Here is a 25197-nt window from a genome sequence, read left to right on the forward strand (position 1 = left end):
TAGACTAACGGGCATATTTGCATGTGAAGACATTCGTTTGAATAAACATTTGTAGGTTTTAAATATCTACGCAGTAGTTTTAGAGTTATTCTAGTGCAAAACTACCATGGCGCGCGGACAAACAAACAAACGAAGTTCTTTCTTTTGGAAAAACTCTTGTTCTTTCGGCTCCATCAGGGTTTGAAGACTACAAATAGAAAGGTAATTTTAAAATAATTTCGACAGCTTAATATTTTGATTGTTATTATTTTTCACCGCGAATACATGCGCGCTATGATGTAATAATATTATTTAATATTAATATCATTATTATATTACTTAACACAGACACATATTGATATTGACAGAGGTGTCGTTTTCAGATTAAAGCTTTTTAAAATCGCAGTCGTGTCCGAGGTTTTATTTTGCTCCGCGCGCTGATTTCCCGGAAGTGACGCATGCGCTGATTTGTGTTTGTTTTCCTGACAGTCGCGGCCGCGTTGCGCTTCAAACTGCCAGAAATCAGCCAGACATACAGGTAAACGCGGATTAAACCTTTTATTCCTGCACTTTTCTGCTTTATGTGCGCGCCTGACGGAGTGTAAACGCTTGTTAAGCGCTCGTCGGTGCTAAAGCTGCGCTGTGAGTGCTGATGCTAATGTTAATGTTAGCAGGGATGAGCAGCTTTATTTATTCATATCAGCTGATTGATGTCCGATGAAGATGATCGTGATGTCTGAAGATCGCTGTGATCTCTGGTGTTGTCGCTCATCGCTGATGTGATTTGTGCTGGTCGTGGATGTGAACGGCTGTGTGTCAAACCTAGGGAGCTGCTGATGCTGTCTACATAGGGAGCGTGTGTTTGTCTAGACAGCAGCTGTTCGAGCACACACGCGTGTACAGCAGCAGCTTTGAGCCCTTGCTGTCTATGTAGGTGTCGAGGACACACTTCAGTGATGCTGTGTGTAGGGAGCACACAAACACAGTGTGATTTGAACACACTCCCTGATCTGAGCTGATGATTCATGTCAGAATTTTACATTTCACTTCTGAAGAGATTTATTGACATGATTGTGTGATTTTGTGTGTTTGGCATGACTGTGTTTACATGCCAAAGCATTATATGCAAAACAAGTCATGACAAGAAAAATTAAATATATGATATTACAGCAGCAAACAGTAAAATAACACTAAAGTGAGGCAGGTAATGAATCAGATGATGAAGAGCAGAATAACAAATGGTGAAAATATAAAATGCATGCACTTTTTTTTCTGTCACAGAATAGAAAAATTGTGACTTTTGTGTCAATTCATTTTTTCTTGACAGATAAACGTCATACCTCTGAGAAGAAAATGAATTGTGAGATAAAAGGTTGCAATTACTTTTTTATTCCACACATTATTCCATTTTTTGTATTGCAGTTGTAAAGTTTTATCCAGCAATTCTGGCTATTTTTCTCAGATAAAAATGACATTCTATCATTACATGTATATCTCACAGTTCTCAGTTTATTTCTTGCAATTTTTACATTCTTCTATATTCTTCATCAAAATTCTCAGAGTTTTCACAATTTTACATTTATTTCTTGCAGTTTTTGACAGTTTTAAATTCATATCTTGCTTATTTCTCATCTAAATTCTGTCTTTTTTCTTGGAATTGTGAGAAAACAAGTCAAAACTGTGAAATATAAAAAGTCATCTTTTTTATTATCTTTTTTTTATTCTGTGGCAGAAACGGGCTTTTCTGCGATCCTTCAGAAATCATTCTAATATGCTGATTTGTTATTAGAATTATTAATGTTGGAAACAGTTGTGCTGCTTAATATTTTTTGGAACTTGTGATTCTTTTTTTTTTTTTTAGGATTCTTTGATTAATAAGAACAACATTTATTCACAATATAAATCTTTCCTAACAATGTAAATCTTTGCTATCACTTTTTATTAATTTAACACATCCTTGGTGAATAAAAGTATTAATTTCTTTCAAAAAAAAGAAAGAATAAAAATTTACTGACCCTGAACTTTTGAACAGTAGTGTATATTGTTAGAAACCCTTGCTGTTTTAAATAAATGCTGTTATTTTTAACCTCTTATTAATTTAAAAAAAGTAATAAATAAACAAATAAATTAAGCAGCACAACTGTTTCCAACATTGATAATTATAATAATAAATCTGCATATTAGAATGATTTCTGAAGGATCACGTGACACTGAAGACTGGAGTAATGATGCTGAAAATTCAGCTGCGCAACACAGGAATAAATTACATTTTAAAATCTATTAAAAATGGAAAACATTATTTTATATTGTAACATAATTTTGCAGTATTACTGTGTTTTTTCTGTATTTTTGATCAAATAAATGCAGCCTTGATGAGCAGAAGAGACTTCTTTAAAAAACATTACCGATCCCAAACTTTAGAGCAGCAATGTAGATATATTGATTCATTTTCTATGTATATAAATTTTTATTTGCCACACAATACAAAGGAAATTGTGACTTTTTAGGCAGTTTTGGGATAAAAATCAGAATTGCTGGATAAAAACTTGCAATTGAAATTGAAAAAATCTATGCCATAAACAATAAAAAGGTACTTGCAATCTTTGGGGTGACTTTTATCTCACGATTAATTTTTCTTTTTAGAATTATGATGTTTATATCTCACAGTTTTACATTTATATCTCACAATTCTCAGTTCATATTCTGTGTTGTTGTTTTTTTTTTCCACACTGACTTGCCCAGTTCTTCAATTTATTTCTTGCAGTTCTGATTTTTTTTTCCTTGCAATTTAATATCTTGCAGATTTGACTTTATATCCAGCAATCCTGACCTTTTTTCTCACAGTTCTGAGTTTCTCACAATTGTGACTTTTCATGGAATTTTGAGAAAATGAGTCAAAATTGAGAGATTTAAAAAATCACCTTTATATTAACTTTTTTATTCTGTGGCAGAAACAGGCTTTTCTGAAAGTATACTAATTTTGGGTCACTGCATTTGCCTTTATGTCTGTATTTGAGAACTGTGAGACTGTGGCGTGAGCTTTGTGAGATTGTGGAAGTGTTTCTCGTGGTGTAGAGTCTCCTGACTGCTGCTGTTTGTTCATCTTCTGATCTTCTGGGAGTTTAATGTCCCTCAAGAACTGAAGAACGCTCTCGTGAGTCTGAACTCTGATTCTGTCCTTCATAATCAAACCGCACTGAGCTGCTGACTCTCACTGCTCTTAGGTTTAAAACTAAGAATGAAACTTTGTCAGTTTGGCTGATTGTTCCAGATGCGCTTCAGAAACCATAAATGCAGCGTTTGCAGGAAGATCCTCTTCATTAAACATGTTCAAACTCAAGTTTGTCTGTATCTGACTGTCTGAACTGGGCGAGTGTGTGCTGTGACAGTGAATGGTGAGTGTTGTCTCTGTGTTTGTCAGATGGAGCAGCAGGCCAAACCGTACATGTTTGCGAGCCTGACGCGTCCTCACTCCGAGCAGCTCCTGCAGGGTCTGCAGCTCCTGCGACAGGATCACGAGCTCTGCGACATCGTGCTGCGGGTGGGAGACGCCAAGATCCACGCGCACAAAGTGGTGCTGGCCAGCATCAGCCCCTACTTCAAGGCCATGTTCACCGGAAACCTGTCCGAGAAAGAGACGTCCGAGGTGGAGTTCCAGTGCATCGATGAAGCCGCGCTCAAGGTCAGCGCTCACGTCCCAACAAACCCTTACAGCACAGACAGTAATCAGTGATTTAGCTCTTCTGGGTGAATCTCTGTAGGTTCAGGTCATATTAACAAATAATCGGCTGTTTTTTTTACCTTTTTTATTTTGAAAATAATTTTCATTATAATTATTTAAATTGTTAAATATTTATAAATTCATGCTGGTGTATAAATTCCTTTTTTTTTTTTTTTTTTTTTTTTTTTTTTTTAATGTATATACACATATTTTATATATATTTTACTTATTTAAGCACTGAATAAATAAATACAATCTTATTTATTCAGTGCTTATTTTTATACTAAGTTACTGTAATTTGATTGTTTAAATCAAAGCAATAAATTGTGGATTTAATTAGTTTTGAATTAAGGCGATTTTTTTTAATGACAGTTACTATTGAGAATTATATATGAAAGTTATAAAACAGAAGTTAAAACATTCATATGCACTAACAAATCACTGATTTAGTCAGCTGAACATGAACAAGTCCTACTTTACCCTAAAACAAAATAAAATAAAATAAAATATATATAGGGCAAACACTATAATAATATGCATTGTAGTTATTATTAATGTTATTTATTTTTGTATCTTTATTTAATTTAATGTAATTTTTAAAATCTATATTGACATTTTAGCAAATAATCATGTACTATATATATATATATAGATATAGTACATGATTATTTGCTAAAAAAATTATATATAGCACTATAATAATATGCATTGTAATTATTATTTATATTTATATTAATTATTTTTGTATCAATATAATTTTGTATGTATATTTAGCAAATATTTAATCAAATAATGATGTTCAAAAATTGTATATATATATATATGAATAAGAACATTTGTGTTCAATTTCTTTAATACAGTTAAAGTTATATTTACTATTTTTTTTTTTGTAACTTATTTTTTAAACATTTTGGTAACATATATTTAGTTGACATTAATGAGAATTTAATGACTTTCACCACTGAGAATAGTGAGAATTACAAAACTGATCTAAAGTGAAACATTCAAACGCATTGACATGATGAGTGTGTGAGTGTGTGAGTGTGTGGGGGCAAATGTATTGATTTGGTGGAAAAACGTGACCTAGGCCTGTTTTTGTGCTTGTGTTGAGTGACGTGTGCCGCAGTAAAGCTCATGTGTGACTCTACAGACCAGTGTGTCGATGGTGTGTTTAATTCCCCGCTCTGTTTCCGTCTCCTCTTCAGGCCATAGTGGAGTACGCCTACACAGGAACCGTCTTCATCTCGCAGGAAACGGTGGAGTCTCTGCTTCCTGCCGCCAACCTGCTGCAGGTCAAGCTGGTTCTGAAGGAGTGCTGCAGCTTCCTGGAGAGTCAGCTGGACGCCGGCAACTGCATCGGGATCTCGCGCTTCGCCGAGACCTACGGCTGCCACGACCTGTGTCTGGCCGCCACCAAATTCATCTGCCAGAACTTCGAGGAGGTGTGCCAGACGGAGGAGTTCTTCGAGCTGACGCGCGCCGAGCTGGACGAGATCGTGTCCAACGACTGCCTGAACGTGCTGACGGAGGAGAGCGTGTTCTACGCGCTGGAGTCCTGGATCAAGTACGACCTGACGGAGCGGCAGCAGTATCTGGCTCAGCTCCTGCACTGCGTGCGGCTGCCGCTGCTCAGCGTCAAGTTCCTGACGCGACTCTACGAGGCCAATCACCTGATCCGCGACGACCACGCCTGCAAACACCTGCTCAACGAGGCGCTCAAGTACCACTTCATGCCCGAGCACCGGCTCTCCTACCAGACGGTGCTGTCCACGCGGCCGCGCTGCGCTCCCAAAGTCCTGCTGGCCGTCGGAGGAAAAGCCGGACTCTTCGCCACGCTGGAAAGGTGAGTAGGGCTGGGTTAACAAAGCTAATTAAAGTGAAATAAAATACGTTTGTTTGCTAACACTTTATTTTAAGGTGACCTTGTTACACGTTACATGCACTTACTATTATAATATCGGTTAATTACAAGTAATTGCATGCAAGTAACCCTAAGCCTAACTCTAACCATACAGTAAGTACATGCAGTTAATCATTATTACTCAGTATAGTTACACTGTAACAAGGACACCTTCAAAATAAAGTGTAACCAGTTTCTGTAGATTTTATTTCAGCTAGTTTACTAGGGGACATTTCTCATTTTCTTTTAGTTTAACTTCATGTATTTAAAAAAAATTAAAATGAAAAATTATTATAAAATGTGTAGACTTTTTAAAAAATGACAAAAAATCTAACTCAAAATATTAACGAAAACTATAATAGTATGTAATAAATAATAAAAATAACACTTATTTAGGGGTTTTGTTTATGGTAAAAAATTGCAATTGAAATTTAAAATGTGATTTGTAAAAAATGATAAAAAGGTTTGTTGTAGGCCCCCCAGAAAATATTTTAAAATGACTAATAATGATGATGATGATAATTATTATTATTATTGTTATTACTAAATACAAATTTAGTATTAACAATAATAATAATCAATTTTTAAATTACTATAAATAATACGTGTTACAAATTTGAACAAAATAATAAATAATACTATAAATAATACATGTAATAACATTATTTCACTATACAATTAAAAATAGTATTTAATAATAATAATAATTTTAATAAACATTTATTTTACAGCAAAAAAATTCTGTAAAAAAAATTCTGTAATCATTTTAATGTATTAATCTGTAATTAAATTTAAGGTATTAATCTGTAAAAAAATTTAAATAGAATGTAAGTAAATAAATAATGATTTTTTATACATTTATTATTAATTGGTAATTATTTTTATAGCATTTAAGTAATTACATTTACAACATTATGTCAGTCCGAATGAACAATTACTTTATTATTAATTTGTAAGTATTTAAAAAAGTAATTGTTTGTGTGTGTGTGTATTTATGTATATGTAAATGTATTAATACAAACATACACACATACATATATATATATATATATATATATATATATATATATATATATATATATATATATATGGGTCAAAGACAAAAAAGGGTTTAAGCATAAAAACAATAAGTGTAATACTGCTTTAAATTATTGTTGTTTTTCAAAAAAAAAAAAACATTTAAAAGTTTTCTGTTTAATGTAATTGCGTTTTTGTTTTTCTGAGCAAAAAATTAATATCATACATTTTCCCCTAATTTACAGAAGACACCACCTAAAATGTCATTCAGTGTAACAGTCTTGTCAGACATATTTACAACAAAAATCAATTTATGACATGAAAAGATGAACTACTTTCACCACAAATGCTAATTAGTTGTAATTCTACATTTTTAAAATGTGCCGCTATCGTAGGTTTTGCCCATTTGTCAGTTAGAATTTTTTACTCATTTAAAACACAATAAAATTGAATGTGCTCCCTTAATCTTTTATATATTTTATATATTGTTACACTGAATGACAATGTAACATTATTTCAACCGATTTTTGACATTTTATTCTCCAAAATCTTATTTGAAACCTTAAAAGTAGACACTTTACTTACATTTAATGTGCTTTCTATGAACATAAAATCACTTTTGTAGTTTTTTTTTTTTTTTTTTTTGTATATGGACATCTTAATGTCTTTGACCCATATATACAGTATATATATATATATATATATATATACACATCTAAAATAGTTAAAATTGTTAAAATTGTTAAACTAATAATTATTTAATTTAGAGAAGATGATTGATGTGGTGTTATGCTGCTGCAGCTTGATGGAAGCATTAGTTGTGTCTGTTCATGATGAATGTGTGTGTGTGTGTGTGTGTTTCTGTCAGTATGGAGATGTACTTCCCGCAGACGGACTCGTGGATCGGTCTGGCTCCGCTCACGGTGCCGCGCTACGAGTTCGGCGTGGCGGTTCTGGAGCAGAAGGTGTACGTGGTGGGCGGCATCGCGACGCACATGCGACAGGGCATCAGCTACCGGCGGCACGAGAGCACCGTGGAGCGCTGGGACCCCGACAGCAACACGTGGGTGTCCGTGGAGCGCATGGCCGAGTGCAGGAGCACGCTGGGCGTGGTGGTGTTGGCGGGCGAGCTGTACGCCCTCGGCGGATACGACGGCCAGTACTACCTGCAGTCTGTGGAGAAATACGTGCCCAAAGTCAAGGAGTGGCAGCCGGTGGCGCCCATGACCAAATCGCGCAGCTGCTTCGCCACCGCCGTGCTGGACGGCATGATCTACGCCATCGGAGGATACGGCCCCGCGCACATGAACAGGTGACACAGACCCTGCTGGAAGGAGGAAGCAGTGCTGTTATCGTGAGCTGTTGCTGTTGCTTCTAAGGGGTTGCTTTGCTCTTCTTTATTAATGAATATTTGCACGTTTGTTTTGAAGCTAAATTTAAATTAATTTACTGAACTGAAAATTACTTAACATACAGTTCATTTGTTATAAGTAATACTTTTACTTATAATTAAAAAAAATTAATTAAATTTAAAAAAATGTAAGTAATTTAACTAATTCTGGGCAGTGGCTTGCTGATTACAATCAAACATGTATGTTAACTGAAATGTGACCCTGGAGCACAAAACCAGTCTTAAGTATCACAGGTGTATTTGTAGCAGTAGCCAAAACTACATTGTATGGGTCAAAATAATCGATTTTTCTTTTATGCCAGAAATATTGGGATATTAAGTAAAGATCATGTTCCATTAAGATATTTCGTAAATTTCCTACTGTAAATATATCAAAACTTAATTTTTGATTAGTAATATGCATTGCTAAGAACTTTATTTGCACAACTTTTAAAGGTGATTTTCATAGTATTTAAATTTTTTTTTTTTTTTTGCACCCTCAGATTCCAGATTTTCAAATAGTTGTATCTCAGACAAATATTGTCGTATCCTAACCAATCCTAGCCATGCATAAATGGAAAGCATATTTATTCAGCTTTCAGATGATGTATAAAAATATAAAATTGACCCTTATGACTGGTTTTAATTAAATCAACTACTGTTGAGTTTTGTATCAACAAATGCATATTAAGTTCAAGATTCATGATATTTAGTGTACAGGAAGCAGGAAAATAAATGTTAACTAAAATAAAATAAAAAAAAACTTCATTATTTTCAGTAAATATTTCAGTTATTTGACATTTAATTTTTTCATTTAGTTTAAGTTGAAGTAAATTTAAAAGTTGAAAAAAATTACTAAAACTGAAAATAATTAAACGAAAACAAAAGCAAAAAATAATACAAATTAAAACTACATTATTTTTTAATTTTTATTTCTAAATTACAAAACAAAAACATCAAAACATTCTTTAATAAATAATAAATAATATTAAATATTTAATAAATGCTATAATCCTTTTTAACTTAATGATATTAAAATAACATGGTTGGTAAATTAGTCGAATTATTCAAGGCCTATATTCAAATAAAACTGTAATGACTTAAATGAACTTTTAGTGAATTAAATAGACAAAAAAACAGTGTTGAAAACACAACAAAAAACTTTAGATAAAATGAAAATAAAAAATTATTTTAAAAAAATCATTCAAAATATTAACAAAAGTTATCAAAAAAAATTATCAAAAGTACTATGGTACTATTTTAATGATAACAAACTAACACTGGTTAGTAAATTAATATAAACACAATTATATTCTAGGCCTTATTTAAAAAAAAAAAACTGAATGACTTTAATAGTTCAATTTATTTTTATAGTTCTAAGTTAAGATGGGGATGTGTCTGTATTTAATAGTAACAGACATGTGAGTTCTGTATGAGCAGGTTTTGCTGCTGTACTTCCAGTAACGAGATGGTTAGTTTCATCTGATCCTCGATGTTCTTCTGGTTTGGGGCTCATGGGACGCTCCTGTGTTGTGCTTGCGTCTCCATGAGCGCTGGCTCTCGTGAGATGCGTTTCGGCTCTCTAAACATGTGTCGAGAGTTTTGGAAAGAACACAGACTCACGGGACACTGCCATGGTTTCAGATGTTTCACGGGGCCAGTGGTCATTCATATGTGATTTCACGGGTTATTCCAGCTCAAACTACGCACACATCAGCAGTGTTTGAATAATAGTGAAATGCGAATGATATTTGCTTAGCGCTGCTGTGGCGTTATATTGGAGATTAGCGGTGTTTGTCAAATCAAGTATTTCTAGTGCTACTGCCCGAGTTTGGCCAGGAAGCAGAGAGTTGATTGGTGACTGATGTGTGTTTCAGTGTGGAGAGATACGACCCAAGCAAAGACTCCTGGGATATGGTGGCACCGATGGCCGACAAGCGCATTAACTTCGGCGTGGGCGTGATGCTGGGCTTCATCTTCGTCGTCGGCGGACACAACGGCGTGTCTCACCTGTCCAGCATCGAGCGATACGACCCGCATCAGAACCAGTGGACGGCGTGTCGACCCATGAACGAGCCGCGCACGGGTGAGAGTCACACCGCACTGAACCAACCAGAACGACTGTGTGATGGAGTCTACTAGAATGCAGTTATATGAGGCTAATCTTCAACATGTGAGGCCAAAAATGACCCTTTTATATTTCTATCATATGATAGAGTTTATCAATATCACACCAGCAAGAGTGCTGATTCCCCCCAATATCTGCACCATTGATTCGTACAACAGTTCAATAAACAAGAAGTTCATATTGTGTTACGTTTTAGACACAAGATTGTAAAATTAAAACTGTTCCAATCAAAACCGCAGCAGAACACAAGCGTCTCTAAACAACACGGCAGAGATTCAATACTGAATGAATCGAGTGAGTCGACGATTCAGTGAGTCATTGGTAAATAAAGCCGCTTGTTTTACTTCTGAATGAATCAGCTGTTCGAATGAATCGAGTGAGTCAACGATTCAGTGAGTCATTGGTAAATAAAGCCGCTTGGTTTACTTCTGAATGAATCAGCCGTTCGAATGAATCGAATGAGTCAACGATTCAGTGAGTCAGTGGTAAATAAAGCCGCTTGGTTTACTTCTGAATGAATCAGCCGTTCAAATGAATCAAATGAGTCAACGATTCAGTGAGTCATTGGTAAATAAAGCCGCTTGTTTTACTTCTGAATGTATCAGCTGTTCGAATGAATCGAATGAGTCAACGATTCAGTGAGTCAGTGGTAAATAAAGCCGCTTGGTTTACTTCTGAATGTATCAGCCGTTCAAATGAATCGAATGAGTCAACGATTCAGTGAGTCATTGGTAAATAAAGCCGCTTGGTTTACTTCTGAATGAATCAGCCGTTCAAATGAATCGAATGAGTCAACGATTCAGTGAGTCATTGGTAAATAAAGCCGCTTGGTTTACTTCTGAATGAATCAGCCGTTCAAATGAATCAAATGAGTCAACGATTCAGTGAGTCAGTGGTAAATAAAGCCGCTTGGTTTACTTCTGAATGTATCAGCCGTTCGAATGAATCGAGTGAGTCAACGATTCAGTGAGTCATTGGTAAATAAAGCCGCTTGTTTTACTTCTGAATGTATCAGCTGTTCGAATGAATCGAGTGAGTCAACGATTCAGTGAGTCTTTGGTAAATAAAGCCGCTTGGTTTACTTCTAAATAAATCAGCCGTTTGAATGAATTTAGTGAGTCAATGATTCATTGACTCAGTTTTAAACACATTCAGCTGTTTGAATGAATCGGTTGAATGAGTGATTCTATGACTCATATTGACTCTTATTAAAACAGTGACTTCCCACCACCTATTGGCGCTTTTAGTTTCATATAAAGTACTTGCATTTGACTTTTTGAAATGTAAGGCCTGGTAAAGTCTCAAGTATTTATTACAGTGTGCACCAGGATAAATGTGAGATTGTGTTGAATGGTGTGAGATGACAGCAGTGCTCAAACTATTTCAAATCTAGTGAATGAAGCTACAAACTCCATCATAATGCACAATGTTTCCATCTAACATGTATTTTGAGCTGCAGCTCGTCATATTAATGGAGTGTTTCACAAGTTTCACTAGCAGTAAACCGGTTCACCTAGTCTTGGATGTTCTCTTTGTTGTATTTTATTTGTAAACATCATACTTGTTTTGTTTATTTCAGTTAATGTCATAAATCCAGAGAGCATGTTTACTTGTACAGCAGTAAACTGGTTACTCACATATATCAGCTTATTTAAATAACCAGTTTTACCCGTTTCCATGCACATCATTAACCTGTTATTTCCCTGTAGTGAGGTCAAAACAATCGTTTGCTTATGTGACTCTGAGTGTTTGATATGTTGTCGGTTCTGATGTGATCCTCTCAATCAGTTACAGATGCAGCGTTTTGTCTGAACCGATTCTGCTTCACCAGATGAGAACACAGTTTATTATTTTCTGGATCATGAAAGAGTCTTGTGATGTTTGCTGCCTTCTTTACTGCAAAACGCTGTCAGGAAGCGCTAAAATCTGCACTAACGCTGCACTTCCTGTCAAATACATTTCATATTCATATACAGAATCCTCAGGTACTTAACAGTATCAGCAGGCAGTTTATGTCAAATTTATATTCTTATATAGGAAGTTCAGTCAGCGATCGCAGGGGTTTGGTGTCAAATAAATACATTTCATATAGCGGCGAAAAACTACCTGTGTGACCGGTTTATGCTTATGCCGTTTATCTGCTTATTAATCATAATCGGCTCAGTGTAAACATGACTGAAGACAAGAAAAGCGGATGAACAGATGAACCGAATCAATTGAGTGAGTCATTTACACTGGAACCGCTCCGATTGATTCAAACCTCGTGACTTCGATCATTCAGTTCAAGCGATTCACTAGCAAAAACCAACTCAAATTAAAAAAGACATTCATTTTTTTAATTTCGACATCACTTGTAATGATTTTAAAAAGCACGTATAGTGATGGGTGAAACTCCAAATCAGTTAAACCATTGCAAAATTATTCACTGTTTCGAAGCACTTCAATCGGATAGCGAATCATTTGATTCAGATCGGGACCTCGCAAATCACTTGCTTCAGATCGGGAATTCAAATCACGAATCGCGAATCATTTGATTCAGTTCGAGACTACAAATCACGACTCGCAAATCATTTATTCAGATCGGGACTTCAGAGCGCGAATCATCTGATTCAGATCGGGACCTCGCGAATCACTTGCTTCAGATCGGGAATTCAAATCACGAATCGCAAATCATTTGATTCAGATCGGGACCTCGCAAATCACTTGATTCAGATCGGGAATTCAAATCACGAATCGCGAATCATTTGATTCAGTTCGAGACTACAAATCACGACTCGCAAATCATTTATTCAGATCGGGACTTCAGAGCGCGAATCACTTGCTTCAGATCGGGAATTCAAATCACGAATCGCGAAACATTTGATTCAGATCTGGACCGGAGCGTCTCGTGAATAATTTGATTTAGATTGGAACATTGCGTATCGCGAACAATTTGATTCATATGTGACTTCAGATCGCAAATCATTTGATTTAGATCGGAAGTTCGGAGCGGGTTTGCGAGTCATTTCGCGAATTAAATGATTCGCGATCCGCGTTCTGATTCCTTATCTGAAATGTGGTTTCGCGAATCATTATTCAGATCGCGACTCATTTGATTTACACTTCGGAGCAGGTTCGCAAATATTTTTTCCTGCTTTTTAATTAAAAATGTGGTAACCATGTTTTTTGTATAACCACATTTTTAATACAAATACCATGGTTAAACTATGGTTAGTGTAGCAAAAGTATTATTCATTTGTGTTCGCCATGGTTTAACTATAGTAACCATATATTTTTTGTTTGTTTGTTTTTGGAGTAAAGAATGTGTTGCTGGGTTCAAAGAAAGTAATAAATGCACACTTTTAGAGAACACATAGGATGAATAGAGAGAGAGAAAAGAAGAAGAGCTGTAGAGAGATTTTAAATGAAGTTCTGTTTTCCTATATTCTCTTCTGACCAGTCAAAAAAATCTAAAGAAAACATCTTTAAACCAGAAAGAAAAGTCACTTGCAAAGAAATTTCTTTTTCTCTTTTTGTTGACATCATTGCATACTTTACATGTGCTTTGCTTTGTTTTTGCCATTTTGTTTTATTTGTGTATTTTCTGTTTCTGTTTTTTTTAGAATTTGAAAGACAATGTTTGACAGTGAGATCCTTGAAAATCCAAAAAGTGGTGATTGAAAAGTCCTGGAGTTTCATTTGACAGTATCTGTATGAAGCTGTGTGTGTTTTCTGTGCTGATGTGTCGATGTTGTGTTTGTGGTCAGGCGTGGGCTCTGCTGTGGTTGACAACTACCTCTACGTGGTGGGCGGTCACTCGGGCTCGTCGTACCTGAACACGGTCCAGCGGTACGACCCCATCACGGACAGCTGGCACGACTCCAGCGGAATGATGTACTGCCGCTGTAACTTCGGCCTGACCGCCCTTTGACCCTGGGCGCCCGGCTGACTGTCAGAGACGCGAGGGGAACTGGCTTTGTTTCTGGAGTGTGTTTCCCGCTCACCCGGCGGCGTTTGCTCCAGCCGGCGCTGGGACGCGGAGCGTTTGCGGACGCGCGGCCGCCGCCGGCACCGAAGCACAGGTCAGATGAACACCAGAGCCTTCCACAAACCCTCGGAGGACGCGGAGCGCCCGGCTCTTCCCCCTTTACATTTCAAGGCTTCTGATGAAGGACGCACATGCGGCGAGTGTGTGTGAGTGAGTGTGTGTGTGTGAGCGATGCATGAGTTAAATCGGCGCTTCGCTCTGGAGGAGAAGCGTGGGACTCGTGATAAGGGCTGCTTCTGTCCTCTACATACAGCTGTGTGTGTGTGTGTGTGTGTGTGTGTGTATCAAAGCCACTGCACTGACTGTGTGTGTTTGTGTCTGATTCATGCGCTCATTTGTGTCCCTTCAGCTGGAAATGAGTGAATCTCATCAAAACACATGTGGCTCATGTTTCAACACAAAGTCAGAAAATATATATATATATATATATGCACTGCCGCTCAAAAGTTTGGGATCAGTCTTTTTTAAAAGAAGTCTCTTCTGCTCATCAAGGCTGCATTTATTTGATCAAAAATACAGAGAAAACAGTGATTTTGCAAAATGTTATTACAATATAAAATAATGTTTTTTATTTTAACATACTTTAAAATATAATTTATTCCTCTGATGCAAAGCTGAATTTTCTGCATCATTACTCCAGTCTTCAGTGTCACATGATCCTTCAGAAATCATTCTAATATACTGATTTATTATTATAATTATCAATATTGAAAACAGTTGTGCTGCTTAATATTTTTCTGGAACCTGTGATCCTTTTTTCAGGATTCTTTGATCAATAAAAGGTTGAAAAAAAAACAGCATTTATTTAAAATAAAATATTTTCTAACAATATACACTACTGGTCAAACATTTGGGGTCAGTAAATTTTTATTCTTTCTTTTTTTTGAAAGAAATTAATTCCTTTATTCACCAAGGATGTGTTAATTAATAAAAAGTGATAGTATAGATTTACATTGTTATAAAAAATTTGTATTGTGAATAAATTCTGTTCTTTTTAACTTGTTATTCATCAAAGAATCCTGAAAAAAGAATCACAGGTTCCAAAAAAAATATTTGGCAGCTCAACTGTTTCCAACATTGATAATTCTAATAATAAATCAGCATATTAGAATGATTTCTGAAGGATCATGTGACACTTAAGACTGGAGTAACAGCTGATGAAAATTCAGCTTTGCATCTCAGGAATAAATTATATTTTACAGGATATTAAAATTAAAAACCATTATTTTATATTGTAATAACATTTTGCAATATTACGTTTTTTTCTGTATTTTTGATCAAATAAATGCAGCTTAGATGAGCAGAAGAGACTTCTTTAAAAAAACAGTCTTACTGATCCCAAACTTTTGAGCAGCAGTGTATGTATATATTTATTTTTGTTTTAGATGAATTGTACATAATGTCACATTGAAATTTGCTATTTAAAACACTGTAAAACACTACAAATATTTAAAATTCAAATTTACAAAATTTAAATCTTTATCATTTTTACTGCTCTGTATTTGCCTGGAAAACTGTTATGGAAAAAATGTTACAATGTGAGCTGGATGTGATCCTGACGGGTTTGCTGAGATTCACCTGAGTGTGTGTGTGTGTGTGTGTGTGTGTGTGTGAACACACTTTCATACTGACTGGTGCTAATTTCCTCTTCAGGATTGTGTTGTTTTAGTTGTCATGGTGTGAATCTTGATTTCCTGTGGCGTTCAGATGAAGCATCACGCAATAACGTCGCCGGTTTGAGTAGAGCGTGGCGTGAGTGACGTCAGACGCCGGTCACATGGTGCCAAACGTTCCCGCGCTCATCTGCTCGCAGACGCGGCGTCTCCAGAGCTCCGTTTCCCATCGAAACAACATTTCAGTCTGAGTGACGGCGTGTGCTCGTGCGTTTGTGGAGATACTAAAGTTGTGCACTTACCAAACCATTTTCTACTGTGTAAATATGAGTTCCTTTGAGGCAATAAGACTTTTCTTCAACTGTTTTTTTATTTTCGTCATTAATTGCCAAGGTGTTTTGGGAATCCTGTGACCTGGACGGCTCTCGTCGCTTCGTTTCGTTGCTCGTTATTCTGGATTTCGACACTTCTGATGTTCATTTTGGATCTGAACTGCCTTTAGAAGCGTGTTTTGGATTGAATGGACATTAAGCGTGTGACGTCTCTCAGTCCAGAACACGATTATAGTGTAGATCTTCATTCAGAGGCACAAAGGGAACAACGCTTGTCAGAAGCATCTGTGTTTGATTAGCAATAAGAATATTTCCTTGCATCATGAATGTTCATCACCGTCATCCACTGAAGTCTGCAGCAGATGATCACGTGTCGATGTCGTTCGGAGGGTTTCTGATCCATTAGTCTCACGTTGACGGAGGTCAGATGACGGTGAGAACGTGAAATCACGCTGGCGTGACCGCGAGCGGCTCCGTCCGGCCGTTTCCTCTCCATCGACCCGTGGGATCCTAAAGGCCATACGTGTAAAACGTCAAACTGCAAAACGAAGGCGTTGGGTGTTCGTGTTCGTGTCTGAATCGCCGCTCTCACCAAAGTGCTCGTCTCACGAGGGAATCTGAATCTGAATCAGTCCAGAATGACTTCCTCACTGTCTTAAACTTTTTGTTCATTTTTCCTGATGATGATGAGGATGATGAGGATGATGATGATGATGCCACATTTTCTTTTTCTGTCCGTCCGTCTGGCTTGTGTTTGAAATAGAGTGAATTTTTATAAACCTGTGGATTGTTACTGGAACTAAACCGATAACCTTAGCTACAAACGCAGTATTTATTTTTCACATTTTATCAAGCGTTGAGAGCATAGCGTATTCTGCCAGTTTATTTATGTGTGTCGCAGCTCAACCAGTCGAGAAATAAAGGCCTGGAAATGATTCTGCAAGACTCCAGTCTCTTTCTGCCTCATATTTAAGCATTAATTCACTTGAAAAACTAGCCAAGATTAGGATTTCTTCATCAGATTTGAAGAAATTTGTCATTCCATCACTGTCTCACTAATGGATGTGAATGGGTGCCATCAGAATGAGTCCGTAATCCATGATAACACTTCCTCCGGTGAAAAAGTGGTCTGGTTTGAATCAGGAGAGAAATCTGCCAAAATCAGCTCTAAGCCAAAACAGCCCTAAACAAAATATGTGGCTGGATTTTGATGTGAACAGGAGATGGACTTTTTTTTTTTTTATACTGGAGGAAGTGTTATTATAGATTATGGACTCATATTTGAGTTAAAAATGTCTTAATGTAGGATTGTTTCATCTTTTGTCTTCTCAAGATGTGAACTGATGGACTGGAGTGGTGTGGATTACTTGTGGATTATTGTGATGTTTTAATCAGCTGTTTGGACTCTCATTCTGACGGCACCCATTCACATCCATCGGTGAAACAGTGATGCAATGACACATTTCTACAAATCTGATGAACAAACTCATCCTAAACTTGTATCATTAATGATCTGAAAAGATGACATTGAATAGCAAAAGAAATGTCATTCCATCAGTGTCTCACCAATGGATGTGAATGGGTGCCGTCAGAATGAGAGTCCAAACAGCTGATTAAAAACATCACAATAATCCACAAGTAATCCACACCACTCCAGTCCATCAGTTCACATCTTGAGAAGACAAAAGATGAAACAAATCCATCATTAAGACATTTTAACTAAAATACATTGAGTCCATAATCCATAATAACACTTCCTCCAGTGAAAAAGTGGTCTGGTCTGAATCAGGAGAGAAATCTGCACAGATCAAGCACCGTTTACAAGCCAAAACAGTCCAAAACCAGCTCTAAACAAACAAATATGTGGCTGGATTTTGATGTGAGAGACAACAGGAGATGGATTTTTTCCAATGGAGGAAGCAACATTATGAATTTGTTTTTAGTTTAAAAAAATGATGTCTTGATGGATTTGTTTCATCTTTTGTCTTCTCAAGATGTGAACTGATGGACTGGAGTGGTGTGGATTACTTGTGGATTATTGTGATGTTTTCATCAGCTGTTTGGACTCTCATTCTGACGGCACCCATTCACATCCATTGGTGAGACAGTGATGAAATGACGCATTTCTACAAATCTGATGAACAAACAAACTCATCCTAATCTTGTGTCACTAATGATTTGAAAAGATGACATTTAATAGAAAAAGAAATGTCATTCCATTACTGTCTCACCAATGGATGTGAATGGGTGCCATTAGAATGAGAGTCCAAACAAGTGATTAAAAACATCACAGTAATCTGTACGTAATCCATACCACTTTGACTTGTAAACAGTGCTTTATCTGTGCAGATTTCTCTCCTGATTCAGACCAGACCACTTTTTCAATGGAGAAAGCGTTAGTATGGATTATGGACTCTGGGTGTTTTAGTTAAAAATGTTTTAATGCTGGATTTGCTTTAGCTTTTGTCTTCTCAAGATGTGAACTGATCGACTGGAGTGGTTATCAGCTGTTTGGACTTTCATTTTGACGGCACCCATTCACTGCAAAGGATCCACTGGCTGATTAATGCTGATGTAATGAAATCATGAAGTCACAGACACACCATTACAAACATAGAAAGTTTTATTTGCAGTGACAGCAGATAGAATATCTAACATTTTAACTGATTATAAAAGTATTAATGCACATTGATTGATAGCACATTTGTGTTTCATTGATTGTTGTCATGCTTCAGTAAATGGATCCTTAACTAAACCTAGTACCTAGTACTCTATCTAGTCATGATGAGTGCAAGTAGTAAAGTAGATGAAGTACTGTAAACAAACAATAATAAAGATGATTAAAAACAAGTGATTTTGCTGAAATCAGATTTATACATGAATCCAAATCCTCGTTAAACACAATTAGTGTGAGCTCATGACTGGCTTGTGTTTGCCAAAAAAAATTTCTGATGATATTCTAAGTAAAATAGGAGATTTTCTGTCAGTATGAGTGTGGATGACACAGATGTTGCTGTGAAATGAAGGTTAAGAAGGAAGTTTCGGTTCATGTCGCACTGATCCACAGTCAGCCGAAGCACCAGAACTATTATAGTCCACCATCACAGACTCTTGGATTCCAAGTAGCAGAAAACAGGACAGAGAATCACTTACAAAATTACAAAAGTCAATCCAATAAAAGGCGTAAAAAAATATCACTGGAACGCACAAAAATATACTGTCATCAAGAGTTCGTTATAAAGGGAATATAGTCTGACTGAGCGTTGGCAGGCGTGTGTTCATCGCTCTGTGCTCCTGATGTAAACCAGTGAGGACAGCAGCAGGAACTCGGGTGGTTTGTTCAGCAGCACCAGGTTGTCGCTGCGCAGGCCGTCGTAATGCATCCAGTAGCCGTCGATCTGGAACGCAGCCGAATAATGATGCTCGTCTCTGTTGAAGAGCGTCGCTCCCTCCAGTGAGTACCTGTGCAACACCAAAACATGATCACATGTTTATAAAACACACGGACCAGTGGATTTGAGCAGAGATGCACACAAAGACATACAGGAGAAAAGTTTCAATTAAATCATGCACAATTTAAGAAGGTATTTGCATGACTTATTAATCTGTTTTCACATTTTAGTTAAATCATGCACAGTTTAAAAATTTGTTTGCATGACTTTTTCATTTCAAACATGCACAATTTAATCATTTGTTTGCAAGACTTTTTTTTGTTTGCAAGTTTTTTATTTAATCATGCACATTTTAATTTGTTTGCATGACTTATTGGTCTATTTGCACGTTTTAGTTAAATCATGCACAATTTAAGAGTTTGTTTGCATTAATCTGTTTGCAAGTTTTAATCAAATAATGCACAATTTAATAATTCTTTTGCATGACTTATTAATCTGTTTTTAACGTGTTAGTTAAATTATGCACAGTTTAAAAATTTGTTTGCATGACTTTTTAATCTGTTTGCAAGTCTCAATTAAATCATGCACAATTTAAGAATTAGTTTGCATGACTTATCATTTGCAAGTTTTGATTCAATCATGCACAATTTCATAATTTGTTTGCATGGCTTATAAATCTGTATTCACGTTTTAGTTCAATCATGCATGGTTTAAGAATTTGTTTGCATGACTTTTTAATCTGTAAATTTTAATTTCAAACATGCACAATTTAAGAATTTGTTTGCATGACTTATTACTCTGTTTACAAGTCTTAGTTAAATCATGCACAATTTTTTTAAATCATTTTAGCTCAATCATTCAACTATATCAAAACAAAGGAACAAATCAGCACAATGTGGCCTTGATTTACTAAAACAAGGGAATAATTTAATAAAACGAGAGAACAGATTCATAATTCATAGCCACAATAAAAATATTTTTGTCTGCTTATCATGCACAGGGTCCTATAGATTATATGTTTTTTTTTATGGTGTGTCTACTTAAGATGCATGTGAATGTACATATGTATATACATTTTTGCAATTTTTTTTGTGCAAATTGTTTCATAAATTGTTTGCTGGAACATTTTGGAAATTTAAAAAGCAGAACGCATTTTGGAAATTATCACACATTCACAATTAGGATCGTTCCATGCAGGTCTTTATAACTGAGTCTCCTGTAAATGATGCAGAACACGTGACAGACAGTGAACTGAAGAGTACCGTTGTTCGGAGAGCTCCAGATGATACGGCACGTACGACAGATCCTCCGACTGCCACATCTGCATGTTGAGGATGACGAAGGGCGGCGGGCCGTGACAGAAGAACCTCTGACTGAACTCTCTCAGACCGTCACAGCTGAAACACATCGGCAGACGTGAGCGAGAAGATCAGATCCACACACACAGCCATCAAACACTGAGAAACAACTCACTCCAGCTCTTCACAGAGCTCCAGCCGCGGGCAGAAGAACTCGTCCAGCGCCGACTGGATTGGATCTTTGTCTGGAAGCTCGTGAGGAGGACTGACAGAAACACAGACGGAAATACAGCTGTGAATCATCTCACAAACATCTGTCACACGCTCAACTCCAACACCATTTACGGTCACAATCAATCTACTCCATGTCTTCTGTCGTCTGAGCATGTCAAATCACAGAAACGTTCACCTTCATCTGGTGCTTCAGCTGTCAAATCTTGACTGATTTTATCGGGTAAATGTCAGAATAATCATAGTCACATTTCCAGATGAACACTTACTGGACTGAAGCAGCTTGGCTTTACTTGATGAATCATTTTTTAGTCTCAAATCTGATCATCAGGATCTTTTGAGGAACATTTGTTTGTTCATCTCTCAGTCATCATTGGATTGCATTGCATTATATGTTTGGATCATTTCAATCTCATCTTACTCACACATATTATTAGAGATATAAAGCGACCACTTATATTTACATCATTTTATGTCAATAAAATGTAATGTTATAAAGACCTCATTGATTTACATTACAAGCAGCAGAATTTCACCATATAACTATCAGCATCTGCAGCTAATTCATATTTTTGCTCAGTTTTGAGTCTGTTTTTATTTCATCCATATTCTGACGGATGACATACACTACCAGTCAAACGTTTTTAAACGGTAAGATTTTAATGTTTCTAAACAAGTCTCTTCTGCTCACCAAGCCTGCATTTATTTGATCCAAAGTACAGAAATCTCTCCTGCTGCTGCATTTATTTGAAAAGTACAGCAAAAACAGAAAAATTCCGAAATATTTTTGTTATTTAAAACAGCTGTTTTCTATGCGAGTATCTGTTAAACTGTAATTTATTTCTGTGATGCGCAGCTGAATTTTCAGCATCATTACTCCAGTCTCCAGTGTCACATGATCCTTCACAAATCGTTCTAATATGCTGATTTGCTGCTCAACAAACATCATTATTATTATCATTATTATTATGTTAAAAACAGCTGAGCAGAATTTTTTCAGGTTTCTTTGATGAACAGAACGTTCAGAAGAACAGCATTCATCTGAAAAAGAATTTTTTTGGAACATTATAAATTACTTTATCATCACTTATGATTAATTTAAAGCATCCTTGCTAAATAAAAATATTCATTTCAATCATTTCTTTCCCACAAAAAAAAAAAAAAAAAAAATTATACTGACTTCACACTTTTGAATGGTGTAGTGTATAATGTTACAAAAGCTTTTTATTTCAGATAAATGCTGATCTTTGGATCTTTCTATTCATCAAAGAATCCAGAAAAAATTTACTAAACTGTTTTAAATATTGATAATAATAATAATACCAATAAATGCTTGTTGAGCAGCAAATCAGCATATTAGAATGATTTGTGAAGGATCATGTGACACTGAAGACTGGAGTAATGATGCTGAAAATTCAGCTGCGCATCGCAGGAATAAATAACATTTTAAAATATATTCAAATAGAAAACAGCTGTTTTAAATAGTAAAAATATTTCAGAATTTTTCTGTTTTTGCTGTGCTTTTCAAATAAATGCAGCAGCAGGAGAGATTTCTATAAAAAAAACATTTAAAATCTTACTGTTCAAAAATCTTTTGACTGGTGACGCTTAAGGTTCAGTAAACTCTTCGGTTTGATAAAAGCAGACGCACTTGACGCTGATGGTTTTGTTCAGGTGCTCCTGGAAGCGGTTCGGGCAGCTCCAGTTGGAGCACCAGCTCTCCTGCACGCTGGACATGAGGTTCTCCAGGTTCTTGGTGAAGTTCTCGTGCTCGTTGCCGAACAGGTCGATCTCCAGGGCCGTGTGGTGGATCTCGGAGCGGTACTGGCGCTTGGACATGCGGTCCCAGATCCACAGCATCTTGACGGTGGTGTACTCGCAGGAGTCCATCAGGTACAGGAAGTGCTCGACGAAGCGCTTGCCCAGGAACACGCCCACCTCTCTGGGGAAGCTGTGGTTGTCTCTCAGGATGACGTAGAGGAGCATGAGGAAGCCGTCGATGGTGCAGGTGTTCTTCAGGTTGATCTTGACGTACAGAGGCGTGCAGGCGATGGCTTTGCGTCCCGCTCGGATGGTGAACACGCCGCCCCACGGCAGAACGGGACGCCAGAACGAGCGCTCGCCCTCCGCGTTGTTGTTGATGGAGGCGCGGATCTCCTCGAATAGCGTCTTGGTCCTGACAAAACAACACGACCTTAGAAAACACAGCGAACTGTGGTACAACCACAAAAACATGGTACATTCCGGGTCAGTTTTGAGTGTTCGGTCTGTTTTGCTTTCACATCATGTCTCTTCTTTCAGATTAGTGAACAGGAAACATACAATTAAATGTGTATTTTGTATGTTTTATTGCACTTTATCTATTTGCAGAGTTTTTTCTCATACAAACACCAAACTTCAGTTTTATCCCTCTCTACATTCTGAAGATTTGTTCATATTTCATCACACTGATTTATACAACATTTTACTCCTAAAACATGGTGAAAATGTGCTTGTTTTCTGTATTTTATATGAATACCTGTCTCTGCCAGGGTATAAATAAAAATAAATAAGGTAATTGCAAGTTTTAATCTGACATCTCAAAAAAAAAAAAAGTTTCTACCATGGAATATTGAAAAAAAGGCAACTGCTTTATTTTTTTATTTTTTTTTTTGCAATTCTGCACTTATATCTGACAATTATTCTGTGTTTATATTGCAGAATTAGGAGAAAAAACAACAACTTACAATTACCTTTTTTTAATTAATATTATTATTTTTTTATCCCATGGCAAAAACAAGCCTATTTATTTATTTATTTGAAATAAAATTAGTGAGTAAAAATCTATCTGGAAAAAACAACCTTTAATATGTCAACAAAATCAAACAGGAACTTTGAACCTGACTTTATCTAATGTTTAGACTTGAAATGTATGCAAATGAGTGCATATTTAATTACATTAATGCATCATTTGCATATTTAAACAGAACTTTTCAGATAATATATGATACAAAACATTGTCATTTTGCACTTTGATTAATCAAACAAGACACATATTGTGATGTCTATTAGTTAAAATTTTTTACAACATTTACCTGTAGCGTCTTACCGTAAGTAAATGATAAATAAAAATATATACATTAAAATTTACTACGTTTAAAAACCAACACTTACAGTAATGAGCTACTATTCAGAGTTTATGAAGTTTAAAAGGTTATCTCGATATCAGAAATCCTGCTGATTAAACAAAACTCGTCGATTTTAAATTTTAGTCAACAAATGAGCAAAACATGCAGTCGATTAATTGAAATAGTTAACATTTCTGTACTTGTTTCTGCCATGGTATAAACAAAAATAAAATGGTAATTGCAATTTTTCTTTTGCATCTCGCTTTTTGTTTGTTTGTTTGTTTGATTGATTCCACCACGGAATATTAAAAAAAGGTAAGTGCTTTGTTTTTTTCTCGCAATTCTGCACGTATATCTCATTATTCTGTTTAAATTGCAGAATTAAGAGGAAAACGTCCAAATTGTACTATAAAATTCACAATTCCCTTTTAATTTGTTTTATTTTGTTTACATTTTTTTATCTCATGGCAAAAAAAACTTTACTATGTCAACAAAATCAAACAGGAACTTTGAACTTGATTTTATCAAATGTTTCGACTTCTGTTCTGAACATCTCTGTAAATAATTGTGCATTTGAGTGCATATTTAATTACATGAATGCATCATCAGCATGCCTGAACAGAACATTTTAGACAATATATGATACAAAACACTGTCTTTTTGTACTGTGATTAATCAGCCAGAGCTAACATTCAGAGTTTATGAAGTTTAAAAGGTTATCTCGATATCAGAAACCTGTCTGACAAAACAAAACTCATTCATTTTACATTTTAGTGAACAAGTGAGCAAAAACTGCAGTCGATTAATTGAAATATTTGCCATTTCTGCACTTGTGATTGAGTCGAGTTGTTGATCGAGCAGGTTTGTATTAATAAAGCAGAGCACTGCAACGGTCGTGTGTGTGTTCGTTCACCTGTCCGAGTGTGAGATGAAGCTCTGCAGCTCCTCAGTTTCTGTTAAAGAGCAGAAATCTGTCTCCATAATGTTCCGCACGTCTTCATCTCAACGCAATCAACATGGCATCTGTTCTGTTTACACCTCAGCGCCCCGCCCACTTACAGC

The 25197-nt window shown here is 36.1% G+C and overlaps 2 protein-coding genes across 5 annotated transcripts; one reads left to right on the forward strand and one right to left on the reverse strand.

Moving 5' to 3' along the window:
• Positions 1-39: 39 nt before the first annotated feature.
• Positions 40-17043, forward strand: LOC127179465 (kelch-like protein 28). Of its 3 annotated transcripts, XM_051132997.1 has the most exons (8): positions 40-201; positions 469-517; positions 3401-3661; positions 4906-5543; positions 7486-7929; positions 9885-10093; positions 13738-13798; positions 13882-14049. In XM_051132997.1, exons 3-8 carry the CDS (start codon positions 3401-3403, stop codon positions 13901-13903), a joined length of 1635 nt encoding a protein of 544 aa, XP_050988954.1. In that variant the 5' UTR covers positions 40-201; positions 469-517; the 3' UTR covers positions 13904-14049. The 3 variants fall into 3 exon arrangements, with proteins under 3 accessions (XP_050988954.1, XP_050988952.1, XP_050988953.1); XM_051132995.1 differs by lacking the exon at positions 13738-13798 and having other exon boundaries at positions 43-201; positions 13882-17043; XM_051132996.1 differs by lacking the exons at positions 40-201; positions 13738-13798 and having other exon boundaries at positions 431-517; positions 13882-17043.
• A 1657-nt stretch (positions 17044-18700) lies between these two features.
• Positions 18701-25179, reverse strand: c17h14orf28 (chromosome 17 C14orf28 homolog). Of its 2 annotated transcripts, none has more exons than XM_051132998.1 (5): positions 25049-25179; positions 22680-23240; positions 20973-21062; positions 20762-20896; positions 18701-19569 (listed from the first exon to the last, which is right to left on the reverse strand). In XM_051132998.1, exons 1-5 carry the CDS (start codon positions 25114-25116, stop codon positions 19386-19388), a joined length of 1038 nt encoding a protein of 345 aa, XP_050988955.1. In that variant the 5' UTR covers positions 25117-25179; the 3' UTR covers positions 18701-19385. The 2 variants fall into 2 exon arrangements, with proteins under 2 accessions (XP_050988955.1, XP_050988956.1); XM_051132999.1 differs by having other exon boundaries at positions 18703-19569; positions 22680-23204.
• Positions 25180-25197: the final 18 nt, after the last annotated feature.

The sequence above is a fragment of the Labeo rohita genome, chromosome 17, assembly GCF_022985175.1.
Source record: "Labeo rohita strain BAU-BD-2019 chromosome 17, IGBB_LRoh.1.0, whole genome shotgun sequence".
NCBI lineage: Eukaryota > Metazoa > Chordata > Actinopteri > Cypriniformes > Cyprinidae > Labeo > Labeo rohita.

Coding starts and splice junctions, on each gene's coding strand:
- LOC127179465 (XM_051132995.1), top strand. CDS start 3,401: ATGGAGCAGCAGGCCAAACCGTACATGTTTGCGAGCCTGACGCGTCCT. Junction 3,662..4,905: donor TCGATGAAGCCGCGCTCAAG/GTCAGCGCTCAC, acceptor TCTCCTCTTCAG/GCCATAGTGGAGTACGCCTA. Junction 5,544..7,485: donor CTCTTCGCCACGCTGGAAAG/GTGAGTAGGGCT, acceptor TGTTTCTGTCAG/TATGGAGATGTACTTCCCGC.
- c17h14orf28 (XM_051132998.1), bottom strand. CDS start 25,116: ATGGAGACAGATTTCTGCTCTTTAACAGAAACTGAGGAGCTGCAGAGC. Junction 23,241..25,048: donor TTCATCTCACACTCGGACAG/GTGAACGAACAC, acceptor GTTGTACCACAG/TTCGCTGTGTTTTCTAAGGT. Junction 20,897..20,972: donor GAGCTCTGTGAAGAGCTGGA/GTGAGTTGTTTC, acceptor GATGTGTTTCAG/CTGTGACGGTCTGAGAGAGT.